Source organism: Phoenix dactylifera, chromosome 11 (genome assembly GCF_051530095.1).
Source record: "Phoenix dactylifera cultivar Ajwa chromosome 11, Ajwa_hap1_PhDact_Kaust_v1.1, whole genome shotgun sequence".
Taxonomy (NCBI): Eukaryota; Viridiplantae; Streptophyta; class Magnoliopsida; order Arecales; family Arecaceae; genus Phoenix; species Phoenix dactylifera.
In genome coordinates this window covers 20765790-20779900 of record NC_143200.1, presented here as the reverse complement: position 1 = coordinate 20779900, position 14111 = coordinate 20765790, and the positions used below count along the sequence as shown (strand labels likewise).

The 14111-nt window shown below is 39.8% G+C and overlaps 2 protein-coding genes across 2 annotated transcripts; one reads left to right on the top strand and one right to left on the bottom strand.

Moving 5' to 3' along the window:
* The first annotated feature begins 3321 nt into the window (after nt 1-3321).
* On the top strand, nt 3322-4271 carry LOC148700707 (uncharacterized). Its single transcript, XM_088707178.2, has one exon. The coding sequence runs from the start codon at nt 3812-3814 to the stop codon at nt 4124-4126; it is 315 nt and encodes a 104-aa protein (XP_088563304.2). The 5' UTR covers nt 3322-3811; the 3' UTR covers nt 4127-4271.
* A 2688-nt stretch (nt 4272-6959) lies between these two features.
* On the bottom strand, nt 6960-8231 carry LOC103711366 (uncharacterized). The gene is made up of 2 exons (XM_008797476.6): nt 8015-8231; nt 6960-7618 (listed from the first exon to the last, which is right to left on the bottom strand). The coding sequence occupies exons 1-2, from the start codon at nt 8027-8029 to the stop codon at nt 7184-7186; spliced, it is 450 nt and encodes a 149-aa protein (XP_008795698.4). The 5' UTR covers nt 8030-8231; the 3' UTR covers nt 6960-7183.
* Between the last annotated feature and the right edge of the window lie 5880 nt (nt 8232-14111).

Here is a 14111-nt window from a genome sequence, read left to right as displayed (position 1 = left end):
CTTGTAGTCAAGAATATGAAAGTTTCCTTACCCAATGTGGGCATCAAAGGTGGAGAATTCTCCAATGCCAGCAAACTTTAGCGGCAGTCCATTAGCTTCTCTCCTCTTGCTTTCTGTTCCAAATTATGAATAACGAGGTTTCCAGCATCACCTTCACCAGATATAAACGAGGCATGTAGTTATATTAAGCTGTTCTTTCATATATTAGGTTAAGCCATAAATCTGTGTTTCAGCTGTTAGCTTCTCGTCTTTTCTTGCACTAAAAGTTGCATCATCCACTCGTCCCTGAAAGAATGACCCTCATGCAGGTACGGAGTTCAGATAAGGAGGTCAATCTACACAATAGCAACTGCACAAAAGCAGCTCCACTAAGGAGTTCAGATAAGGAGGTCAACCTACACTTGTTTTTCGTTCCAAAGGAGTGCAGATACTTGACCGATAAACGCATCTACAGTGATCTTTTCAGCAAAATCCATGGAACCTTTCATGAACAAAGACAAAAAATTAAACTCATAAAAAGACCAATACAGAAAGTTAACCAAAGAGAAGAAATTTATTAATATCACATACAGGTTAAAAGATTGGTTATTTTGTAGCAACAGAAGTACTTCTACAAATAACCTAAAAACAATTTGCATGACTAAAATGAGCATAATCCTTTATCTGGGTCTTCGCTTAGTGTCTAAAGTAAGATTTGCTCAACAGGTCAGACATGGGAGAATTTCATCATAATGAGCAAATCTTCAAGTTCACATATCAAACCAATATTTTGAGCTAATTTTCCTAGTCAGATCAAGTTGGCACTGCCAATGAGTTACTTCTGCCAGTTCTCATTCTCTTCAGGACTTTCGCTATAAAGATATTTTAGACTTGATCCTTGATGGTGATTCTCCCACCAAGTTTTAAAAATAAAATCATAGACTTATGCGCAAAAGATGCAGTTTAAGTTATCATTTTCTTTCCACTTCAGGCTTGCGTGCCATATACATCAGAAGTGACATCCCCTATTAGGCTATTAATGGTAGCTTTAGAATGTGTTACACAACTGCTTCCAAATCTCAAAATCCACCGTCTATGTTTCGAGTTGCATCTTTCGTGCCAAAAATGATTGATCTTTTTTTTGCAGTATCGACTGTTAGATCGCACCTGGCACATATTTCAAAAGGTCATTGCGCGATTTAACAGTTGACATCACGAAAGAAAGAGAATCTTTTTTTTTGTGCGAAAGATACACCCGTCTGGGATAGATTTCTTGGGAAATTAAAGCATGCCAATGCTTTAAGTTATTGGATCACCAAGTCTCTATCTAGGATCCAAAATTAACCTCTAGGTTAAGACATTGATCTAGATCCAGTTTAGAAAGTCTTGACCTTGAAACAACTCATTTCTCAATGTGTTTGCCATCTCCATAGACTAGCCATACTGATCTCCTCTGTAAAATTCCAATTCTGTGAGTTATTTCAAAAAGAGACTCCTCTCTTCTTATCCTTGAAGTAGGCAGAACTTTGCCAGAAAAATCCTAGAGAACGATCGACCTTTTAAGCTCCGCGTAGCGCGTTTCATCCAAAACGCCTTCCACTAAGAACTCGTTGGTGGGGCCAGCATCCTCGGCAAGTGAAGTGCATTCAATCATTCTTCAAAAACATTAATTTTTCTACTCTCACTTGGTTAGTGCGCGATACGACTTGACTCTCAAGAATTCTATTGGAAAGTCCATATGGTCATTCAGGGCTCCAATATGACTCAAGTGCACTGCATCTTCAATCATACGCTCAATCACTTGTCAAAGTTGGAGCTTCACTCAGCCACATCTACAGCATAGGTTCTCATTGCAAGATAGCTTCGACTCGAGTATTTTATTATTTGACCTTTTACTTTTGTAGATGAGCTCTGTGGCCCAGTTATCTAATGCAGTATTCATACTGTTTGAGATGATGGCTACTGGAACTGCAATTTAGTATATTTCACACAAATTTAGACATGCATCAATAATCTAAAGCAATGATGAGAGAAAGATTAGTGAAAGATTAACTAGTGGCCGATGTTTTTAAAAAACTTGGATTAAACCCGCTGCCCAATCTATTGTGACTCTAAGGAATATCCCATCGTTTCGTAAAAACTAAAAAATTGATGTGGAAAAATTGCAAAGATAATCTACAAAGCAAGCGTGTTCTTGGGTGCATGCCTATTAATTAAATGATGGAGTCATTATAAGGAGAATTGTTCCCAATGAAGCATCAATAGCAAAAGAGAAAATTAACAAGGTGTAAGTCAATAATTTATCTCTAGATACATATAATTTAGAGATGGAACCAAAAGGAAAAGAAAATTTCTTAAAAGGAAGGTAAACAATGGATGCCCATAAGAAGCTCAAGATGACAGTTTGGCAATCTTTTTCCATCAATCATTCTCAAGGAATTCTAAAGCAACCAACTTTTTTCAAAGGACAATGCTTTGGGGTGCTGGTTGTGTGCACATTGAACAACCCCCATGTATGGCACATTAATTCCCACTAGCATGTAAATTCCTCCTATGCATGCATGTTCTGGGTGTCCAAAACTGGCTGTAGCATTATTCATTTTCCAACAACATAAAGAAAAAAAAAAAGAACGTCTAGCTTATTCATATTGTCTTTTTATTGAACTGATAGCTTACTCATACAACCTAGTAAGAGTTTGCCAACCACGCCTTATCTACATGGATGGATTTCTCAAAAGAGGATTTGTGTCAACCTAATTTGAGCAATGCTATTTACAGACTGCTTATTTCTCCAAAAAAAAAAAAAACCTTTAAACGCATTTGCTAGTGAAGTAACCATGGGGCCGGATAATATTGAAAAAACCCTCCAAATATGGCAATTACAGCAAAAGCACTTTTTCTTTAGTTAATTTGGGTTCGGATTGTATCTTTCACACGAAAGAATAATTGATCTTCTTTCACGACGTCAGCCATCGAATCGAGTCATGCGTAGATCTCAAAACACTCCGAATTTCCTCATTCATCCACTTGTATAGATTTTAAAGCGACCATTGTATGATTCAACGTAGGAAGAAAGGCGAATTCTTCTTTTGCATGAAAGATACAACCACCGTCCACTTCATCTAGGTTTAGACAATTTTTTAGAAAATCATATCCTTGTTGACCTGCATTTGAAACTCGAAAAATTAAAATTGCCAACGAGCTTCCTCGTGTCAAAAAAAAAAAAAAAAAAAAAAAAAAAAATCTCCACCAACCTTGGACAGCATATTTTCAATAAAAATCGATTTTTCTGTGCACATCAAATCCAAGTCAGACATAAAATTAACATCACTTTTCTGCTTCTGTAACGAGCACTTCCAAACAATGGAAGAATAAAACAGGAGCTGGCTATTTCCTCTCCCACTCCTTCGGTTCTCACCATAATTTCAAAAATATTAAGCATTCCAGGCACCAAATAAAGCAATCAGACCCAACCCCTCAGCGATCTAGTTCCTCTATTCCAAACTCCCCACATCAAACGGCCATGATCATCTTGAAACCTGCCAAATTAGGATCAAGAAGCAATTAATCAAAATACAAACGTCACACCACCTCATCTTTTCATATTTTGGATACTGTGCACGTTTCTTGATGCAAAGCGTATCCTTTGTATGCGCTCTCAAGAAGACCCCACAAAAGTAGCCTCTCGTTGCAAGTTGCCGCACAGTCCCACATGTAGGAAAAAGTTTCAAGCTAGTGCCCGTCCCCCATCATGCCATTATATGTCCTCCTCCATGAGTGAGCGAGCGAGCGAGAGAGAGAGAGAGCTAAAGATCTTTGCGGTTCGGGGGAGATGTGGCGGATACTGTCAGCCGTGCGAAGGCTGGGGTGGCCGAGGAAGAGGAGCGCGCGGGTGGCGGACGAGGGGGTGCTCGCTAGCGCAGGCGAGGAGGGGGCGCGGCCGGGGCAGGGGCCTGCAGGGTGGGGGGGCGGGCTGGCGGCGCTGGTGGCGGTGGCGCGGGCGCCGTCGCTGGCGGTGGCGTCGTGCCTAGTGTGCCAGGCCGAGGAGGAGGAGGAGCCGGGCTGGACGTCCGGCCGGCGTCCAAGGGCCGACGAGATGAACCACCTCATGATGCGCGACAGCATGCGCTACCGCATCTATGTGTAGGATTTCTTCTTGACTTCGTCTTCTCCTTCTCAGAAATATATACTATATATATATATATATATAGTATGTATGTATGTATCTATGTATGTCGTATATTTCAGATTTGATGTTGAAATTGATTTTATGAAGGTTATGGGAAAAGAAAGAGGATTTGTTCGGTCTGGTGGTTCCTCCGGTTACAGGGGTCTTTTTTTTTGGGGGGGGGGGGGGGGGGGGGGGGTAACATGGTTATGAGTTGTGGGAGAGTTTTGTATGCAGATCATATATACCATCATATGTGAAACTAAGAAAGTTGGGAGATTTTTATATATTTTTATAAAATCTAGGTTTCATACACAGACACAGTTTCTTTCGGGTTAATTTGGAAGCAATCAAGATTAAGTATATGAATTAATGAACAGCAAGAAAGGTTTTTCTTTTCCCGTAAATTATCCTCCAAAAACAGCAGGTCGGACAAAAAAAGCAGGGCCAAGCAGCCCGAATTTGATATCGGCAGCTAAGCTTTATTTAAACAGTATATGTTATAATATAATATGAATTAGTTCATCATTATATGCTGCAAGCCCGCAAAATTTTTTTATTATTATTGAAAGCCACCACCAAATTAGCAAGTTAGACGAAAAAAAAAATAAATAAATTAACGAGACTGCCGAGAAGACAAGTTAGTAAAGTCTAGTCTCTTGTATTTTATTCCATTATATTCAAAAATCAGTTTAAACGCCGAAGTCCGGATAAGGGAAGGGCTGATTGGAAAATAGAATTTGAACCTCAGACGTCGCCATTGAAAGTTAAAGAAAAAATAAAACCATATTATGATACGGTTGACAGTGTTACGTACTCTCTCTCTCTCTCTTTTCTCTTCTCTTGTGCCATAACAGTGGACAAAGAGGGAAGGGAATGGTAGGAAAAACCAGGAGCCTTTGAATGTGGGGATTGGATGGATCAAATAGTTCAAAGCAGAAACTAGTGAAGGTGGTGGTGGACACCCGGATGGCTAACAAAGGTCCGGGGCCTTTGGTGGCCCCATTTCCTATTCTCTGAGGCAAGCTTTCGCTAAGGTGGGTTAGTGGGATGGGTCACGATTCAGCTATTCTCACTTATTCGTGATAGTTAAGACCAAGTGGCTCAAAGCTTATTGGTAGATTAGCAAGAGATAACTATAGGAGAATGGATTCCATAAATCCCAGAGAATGTGCATCGACTTTCCTTTCCCTCTCTGCTTTATAGAAAGCAAGCCCAGGAGCAAAGACTTGAAGGATTATATTGCCTTTGAGTGCAGGAGAAATATTCTGTACTTAGAAACTTTTTGCCATCAATTATTAGTCTAGGAATGGGATTCATAAAAGTACTAATTATCTAATAGATTTGAACCCCGGATGAACTTAAACAACCATGATTTTTTGGAATGCTGGTGGTTCGGTTGGTCTGCTTTTCTGCTACTTATTCCCCCTTTCTTTTCCCACTGTATCAAGTAGCTTGGTTTTGTGTAAATTTACGTCAACCGCAGCAATCCAAAAAAGATTAACTTATTAGGTTTTTATTTCACACAGCTCTCTTTATTTGAAGATAAACTACTACAAAATGCCTAAATAACTAGTTTCATCCAAATCAAGACACCATATTTTAAATAATATTTTTATGAGATTTGCTTTGGCATTTCTACAAATTCTAAATAAATTTAATCTTCAGTGTTCAACTATAGAGGATAAAAAAAATCTTTCATAATAAAAAATTGCAATGACCCCAATTACTCCCTCTCCCTCGAGAACTCCCTTTTTTTCCATTAAAAAAATTCCAGGTGCATTACCTTGTGAGGATTAATTCTCACTTGGTGACACAACCATATCGTTTCTTTATTGATATGATCCCATCCTACATGGGTAATATTTGGATTGCGCGAATTCCTTATCCATCTTATCATTATTTCCCTGTTAGAGATTGTACAAAAGAATGCAAAAAAGAAAAAAAAAAGAAGAAAAAGGCCACGTTTCCTTGTCCTAGTTATCAGAAAAGAAAGCGGTGGATGGACATAAAACTCAAACGGCGATCGGGTGCGGTTGCAACATGAATGGCGACGGAGTTAGGGGTGCGTTTGTTTGGAGGAAGAGATGGGAATACGTGAGAGCAGGGCGCGTGGAGTTGGAGATAAGAGTTTACGTTAATAGTCTGTCTGGTTCACAAACTGATGTAAGCACGAGGATGCGTTCAGTAGTTCCGTCCGTTTTATTAGGCATATCTATGTATGCATACACATCTATACATACATATCATTGATGCTATAACTCTAGAAGATATGCCGCTGTAACTAGTAATTCTACAGTATAACTAAACTCGAATCACATTATATTGCCTATAATATATCTAGGTTGCACCTTGCAAGAACATGGGTCGATGTCATTATGGTCGAATTGGAAGAGCTACTTCGAACCTAGGCTAACCCAGGTTTAGTGCATGTCAAACTAGGCCAATATTGTGCAACTTGGAACGCCAATCCAAGCCACCGAGAGAGAGAGAGAGAGAGAGAGAGAGAGAGAGAGAGAGAGTTCTATAAATATCAATCCATGCACCACTACACCGATGGACAAACTTTCTGTCACATGAACTAAGGAGAATGGGTACGTATATGCCATTTCTTCCTCGAAAGAAAATGGTGTATGTGATCATACGATATGATTCATGAAATGTGCTTCTAGCCTGCGTGTGGCACAATTTGAGAGTGCTAGCAAGTAAGATCTCTTGCATGGATGCAAGAGACATGAGTTTGATCTGAGGAATCTATCCTAGTTTTTTAAAAAAATAAAGTAAAATAAAAAAAAATAATTAAGGAAAAATATGCAACTCGAATCATTGGGCCTCCTATGTAGCGTGGATTCCAGATACAAACACAGATACTTGAATGCGAGCTGAAGCCTACAAGTTTTAAATTGGCCCTCCACGGGCCTTGCACCATTATCCATTCTTCTCGTACCACTAAGCCCCTTACACGTAGCCAGATTCCAAAGAGCATAAACATCCAAATCTACAGCCATTCATCGACAAAGGTACACGGTGGAAACACTACATCTCACTCTTCTCAGCTGCAGCCTCCTTGTTCGCTTCCTCCGCAGCTGGCTTCTCCTCCAAATCTTCCTTCTTCTCCTCCTCCTCGGCAGGAGCCACAGGTGCCTCCTCGGGGGCCTTGGTCTCCACGGGCTCCTCGGTGGGAACCTCAGGTGTCGCCTCTTGGGCCGGCTTCTCTTCAGTCTTCTCTGCCACTGCTGCTTCCTCCACCGCCGGCTCGGCCTCTGCCACCACCTTCTCGGTCTTCACCTCCACAGGAGTCTGAACTTCTTCGGTCACGGCATCAGTTGCTGCCTCCTCCTTCGGCTCCTCGACTGCTGCCTCTGCTGCCGGGGGTGCGTCGTCGACCACTTCCTCATTTGGTTCCCCCTTTGTCTCCTTTGCTTGCTTTTCTACGTTCTCCTCTGGCAGTGCGGTAGTTACTGATTGGACCTACAGGATTCCATGATTAGATCTAAACACAAGTTGATATAGTTCACTTTGATTTGGCTAGAAGTATGTACCATTGGATTAGAAGAAGAAAAAGAAATCGATCGATGCTTAACATGCATGAACTCGGTTTAATTAAAGCATGTAACATGCATGGACTTTCTAGCATGTGATTGATATGATGGCATATTACACACATCAGAAACTTTTGATTGAAACTTGACAAGAATGAACATATGATGACGGATCCCAAGCATTTCTACATGGACTTTTGTAGCATGGCCTATTCAGAAATATTGTTCATCCAACATATATAAAAGCTGGACCTAAGTTAATACCATCATGTGATCCATTACTGCAAACCATGAGAAAGAAGAGAATGGAAAGCGATGGAGCTACCTCAACGGAGGCCATGAGGATCGAGCAGAGCTAATGGTAGCTAGCGTTGTGAGAGCAACACGAGACCAAAGAAGCCGAAGTTGCTGGTGTGAAGGAATGGCTGTGGGATGGGGAGCTATTTGTAGAGGTTTGGAGGGCTTAACTGGGGAGAAAAGAAGAGAGAGATGGTGGTCATGTGTTTGATTGATGAAGAATCTTGAAATTGGTTCACCTCTCGTGACACTGGAATGCAAAAAGTGAGTCTAGGTGGGGAAGGATATGATGCTGTTTAATATTCTGGAATGGGGGGGTTAGGAAAGGCCAAATGATGGATGCCACTGCCACAGTTTCACACACCTTCTCTTAACCCTTGTGAGTCGTGAATTCGGGGTGCGTCGTGCTTGGTGCTGCAGGGTTTAAAGGCGACCCGTTGAATGCCCATGCACGTTCGAGGGCCCTTGGTGTTAGCAATATATCATATAAATAAACAATAATTCTATTAATTCAATTAATGAAAAATCTTAAAGAAAATAATATACATGCATATCATTCGGCATCCAAATAATTCTATTTTAATGCAAAATAAATCTATTCTAGCACAAAATAAATCTATGCATTTAATAAATTTATATTATAGAATTTCAAATCCTACAAATCTACTAATATTAAATTAAAAATAAAAGTAGAAGAAAGTAGCCTGATTGAAGGCAGGTCGAAGCGCGTAGACGCTGTCCCAAAGAAGTATTTGCCCCCACGTACGGGTCACCCGGCAATCCTTCTCGGAGATACGACGACCCTACAACTTCTTCTTCGGCACGTCTCGGAAGAAGTCAAAGCGAACCCGATCGAACTTGCAGATCCAGCAAAGAACGGAATGAAAAGAACTAAATAAACTGAATAAAAATATAAAAATAAAATTTGGAAGTGGCTAAGAGGGAGAAGAATTTTTTCAGAATTTTTCCACTATTTTTCTGAAATTTTTCGTGCTTCCAAAGAGATGAAATCAAGGGGTTTAAATAGGGGTTTTTACAGGGGCCGTTTGGTCATTTGCGGACGCGTTTTCAAACGCGTCCGTTTTCAAATGCGTAACGCCCGCTGGGCGTTACCTTTTCTCAAACGCGCACGCGGCCCGAGATTTTGGCCGCGTGCGCATTTAAGTTTTTTTTTTTTTCAACAATCCCCCACAAAAAAAAAACTTAAATAATTTTAAAATCAAAATAAAATGCTGGATATCTTATATTATGTAATAGGTGTAGGTACCTTTCGGTTTGAACCTTCACTTAGTGACAATTGATTACATCTGTGGAGCCAAGGTGGTCTTAACCTTGAACCTCGGTCCATGGCTCAGATTAAATCAACAACACACATAATATAGCCCGATCTGGGTTCTAAGCGGGTTGCGCTGTTATGGCCATGCGCAGATATCTATCATGTGCTTTTTAGGGAATCGCCCATTTCCCATAATCGCGGCCTCACGACTGCACATATAGGTGAGTCCTAATAAGGAAGCTCCTGCCTCTTGGGTCTCGGACTCATTAAGAGTTATACAAACGAACTCATCCTACCGCTTGCTTTTATGAGCACTAGCGCCATAGGGATGAGGAAAACATGAAATAGTGCTCCTCTTAGTCACACTCCGGTTTGTTTCTACCCATTGAACCTTTTAAGGTTGGGTTCCCACCGTGGTGATCTATCTTTATGGGCTAAGCCCCATCCCCCTCGACGACTCTAGAACTACTGTTCTAGACAAGCCTTTAGTAAGCTGATCAGCCAAGTTATTTTCTGATTTAACAAAATTTAAGGCAACAACATTATTTTTCAATTTATATCTTAATGATTTATGACGCACTTTTAAGTGCCTGTTCATTTTTACATTGGCATTTTCTTGGTTGCACTTATCTATTGCAGATTTACAGTCACAATGTAAGGAGACAGGTGGTAAAGGTGACTCATCTACAGGAAGGTCTATTAGTAGATCTCTGAGCCACTTAGCCTCAGTACTAGTAGTGTCTAAAGCTATCAGTTCAGACTCCATGGTACTCCTAGATATTAAGGTTTGTTTGGTGGATTTCCAAGACACAGCAGCACCTCCTAGGAGAAAGACGTATCCTGTGGTGGATTTAACATTTAAGGTATCGCTGATCCAGTTGGCATCACTATAGCCTTCTAGAACAGCAGGAAACCCACTAAAGTGCAAACTATAGGACTTGGTACCCTTAAGATACCTAAGAATTCTCTCTAATGCTGTCCAGTGATCTCTATTTGGATTAATAGTATATCTACTAAGTCTATTTACAGCATATGCTATGTCTGGCCTGGTGTAGTTTGTTAGGAATCCTAGTGAGCCTATGATTTGAGCATATAGGCTTTGAAGGACAGGAGTTCCTAAGTTCTTCTTAAGATGAGTAGAGGGATCAAATGGAGTAGAGACAGGCTGACAATCGGAATAATTAAATTTATTAAGTATCTTGTCAACATAATGACTTTGGGATAACTCAATACTTTTTGCACTTCTAATTATTTTGGTATTTAAAATTAAGTCAGCTTGTCCCAAGTCTTTCATATCAAACTTATGAGTTAAGAATTGTTTTACTTCATCAATTATCTGAAGATCTGTCCCAAAGATCAGTATATCATCTACATAGAGGCACAAGATCACAAATTTGTGTCCAACTCTCTTGTGGTATACACATTCGTCTGTACTATTGATTTCAAATCCAAATGTCAGTATGGTTTCATCAAATTTCAAGTGCCATTGCTTGGGTGCTTGTTTAAGACCATAAAGAGATCTGACTAGTCTGCAAACTTTATTTTCTTGGCCTGGAATTTTAAATCCCTCTGGCTGGTCCATATAAATTTCTTCATTTAAGTCTCCATTTAGAAAAGCTGTCTTAACATCCATCTGATGAATCACTAATTTATGAATGGAGGCTAATGCTATAAGGACTCTAATAGTAGTAATCCTAGCTACAGGTGCATAAACATCAAAGAAATCTACCCCAGGTCTCTGAGTAAAGCCCTTGGCAACTAATCTAGCCTTAAATTTATCTACAGAGCCATCAGGCCTAAGTTTCTTCTTAAAGATCCATTTGCACCCTATAGTTTTACAACCAGGAGGAAGATCAGTCAATTCTCAAGTATGATTTTGGATAATTGACTGCATCTCATTATCCACAGCTTCTCTCCAAAAAAGTGAATCCAAGGATTTCATTGCGTCCTCAAAGGTAGTTGGAGAGTCCTCTATAAGAAAAGTATAGAAGTCATCTCCAAATGTTTTCTCTACCCTGGATCTCTTACTCCTCCTAGGTTCTGCTTCTACTTCTATTGTTCTTGTCCTTATTCTACTAGAGCTACTAGCTATACCGCTATCTACTCTAGTCTTAAGTGGAAAGGTGTCTTCAAAATATGTTGCATCTCTGGCTTCTATGATAGTGTTGTTACTAATATCATTTATTTCTGAACTTATTACCAGAAATCTATTGGCATTACTATTGGCTGCATAACCTATGAATATGGCATCCACTGTTTTAGGCCCTATTTTCTTTCTCTTAAAATCAGGTATTTTAACTTTTGCCAAGCACCCCCACACTTTCAAATAGCTAAGATTAGGTTTTCTATGTTTCCAAACTTCATATGGTGTTAGATCATTATTTTTAGAGGGAATCCTATTAAGGATATAACAGGCTGAAACAAGAGCTTCCCCCCACAAATTTTCTGGCACTCCTGAGCTTATAAGCATGGAGTTCACCATATCCATTAAAGTCCTATTCTTCCTTTCTGCTACTCCATTTGATTGGGGAGAATAGGGTGCAGTCACTTCATGAATGATTCCATGATCTTCACAAAATTGAGTTATGTCATTTGATGTATATTCACCTCCCCGATCTGATCTAAGAATTTTAATTTTCTTTTCCTGTTGGTTCTCAGCTTCAATCTTAAAAATTTTAAATTTGCTGAGCACCTCATCCTTGGTTTTAATTAGGTAGATGTAACAGAACTTCGATAGATCATCTATAAATGTTACAAAGTATCTGTTACCTCCCCTAGAAGTTCTACCAGAGTCACAAACATCACTATGAATCAACTCTAATAGATCAGAATCCCTATTAACAGATTTAAAAGGCTTCCTAGGGAGTTTGGCTTCTACACAAGTTTGACATTTCTCATGGTTCTTGAGATCACTTTTTGGTATTAGATTTAGGTTCATAAGTTGCTTAATTGAATTATAATTTACATGACCTAATCTACCATGCCAAATAGAAGGAGGCTCTATATTCATAATCAAAGGATTTTCATTTATTGAAGGAGCTATTACATTCAATTTGAACAATCCTTCACTAAGGAATCCTTTTCCAATAAACATAACACCATGAGAAATTACAACCTTATTGGACTCAAAAACAAGACGAAAGCCTTGCTGGACAAGCAAAGAACCACTAATGAGGTTTCTCCTAACAACTGGAACATGTTGGACGCCGTGCAGGGACAGGACTTTTCCAGATGTAAGCTTTAAGTCCACACGTCCTACTCCTAACACACGCGCCTCCGAGCTGTTTGCCATGATCACAGCTCCTCCACTTGAGATCTGGTAAGAAGAAAACCAGGAGCGATCCGAACAAATATGAATACCAGCTCCGGTATCAATCCACCAATCAAGTGCTTGTAAAGTCATGTTAACTTCAGGAGTGAAGGAAACAGACCTGAAAGCTGTCTCAGAGGAGCCAGCGCCGGAAGTCACCATGTTGACTTGAGCACTGGATGTGTGTGGACCCTTCTTCTTAGATTGAAGAGGTGCAGTTTTCTTATAGAAGCACTGGGGAGACAAATGGTTGGTCCGACCACACACATAACAGAAACGAGCACCACCTTCTTCTTCTTCTGCTCCTGGGATTGAATAGGCTTCCCATTGTAGTGGTGGTTAGGGTTTCTAGGGTTGTAGGGTTTCTTCTTGAAATTCTTACGGAAGGGTCGGTTCTGATTTTTCTTAGGAGGAGCTTCTACATTATATGCATTATTTTTGGGTCCAGTAGAGGTATTATTTCTGAGCCTATGCTGCTCTTCAATCCTAATGGAGTTTAAGACTTGGGTTAGGGTGAGAACTCCTTGGGTATGGCTCAGGGTCTTGGCAAAATCAGACCAGGAAGTAGGTAGTTTATCTATCAGACAGGCTACCTGGAATGATTCATCCAAATTGGTTCCATTAGCCCTAAGCTGGTGGATTAGGGTTTCAAATTCATGAATTTGGTCATTCATAGGCTTTGAGTCCACCATCCTAAACTTATTGAAATCGGAGGCCTTGAACCTCTTTACCCCAGCATCATCAAGACCATATTTGCTATCTAGGGTGTCCCAGAGTTCTTTGGCACTCTTGGCTGTGTAATAGATATCATACAGCCTCTCAGAAAGAGCACCTAGAATTCTATGGATACAATGATAATCTATCTCATCAGGTGTCCTAGAGGGTGTGCTAGTGGAGGCAGAATGTTCAGTGTTGGAAGAGGTAGTTGGGTTGGACCCATTATCAACTTCGGTCGTACTTTCACCTATGGCTGAGATTAACCCTAATGTGGTGAGCCAGAACCGCATTTGATTCTGCCACCTCCTAAAGTTATGGCCATCAAATTTTTCAGGTTTGGCACTAAGATGGTCACTAGTGTTTGAGGCCATAGGATCAGGGTTACAGAATAGTGACAGAAACCTGATTGAAGGCAAAAAATCTATGTCAAAAGGTTGCACTAATATTTATATTGAACTTTGGATGTCTAATTGATATATTCAAAAAACTAATAGCCAGATCAGCTCCAGATCGGTGGTGGAGCACTAGGCTCACTTAAGTACCAGCCTTTCTTAGGCACGTATGCCTTTTTGACAAGCTTTTCTTAAACACTATTAGTTAGTGGATATAATCACTAGAAATCACACAAATTCAATATTTAAAATAACCTAAATGCAAATTTAAACGAATTAACTAATTTTTGAATTTTTCGTTTGACCTTTCCGAATTAGTAACGATTGATTACTAAATTTAATTCTAGCAAAACAATTATTGTAATTGAAATCTAATTTATCAATTCAATAAATTATATATATTAGAATTGATTTATTTTCTTATTAGAAT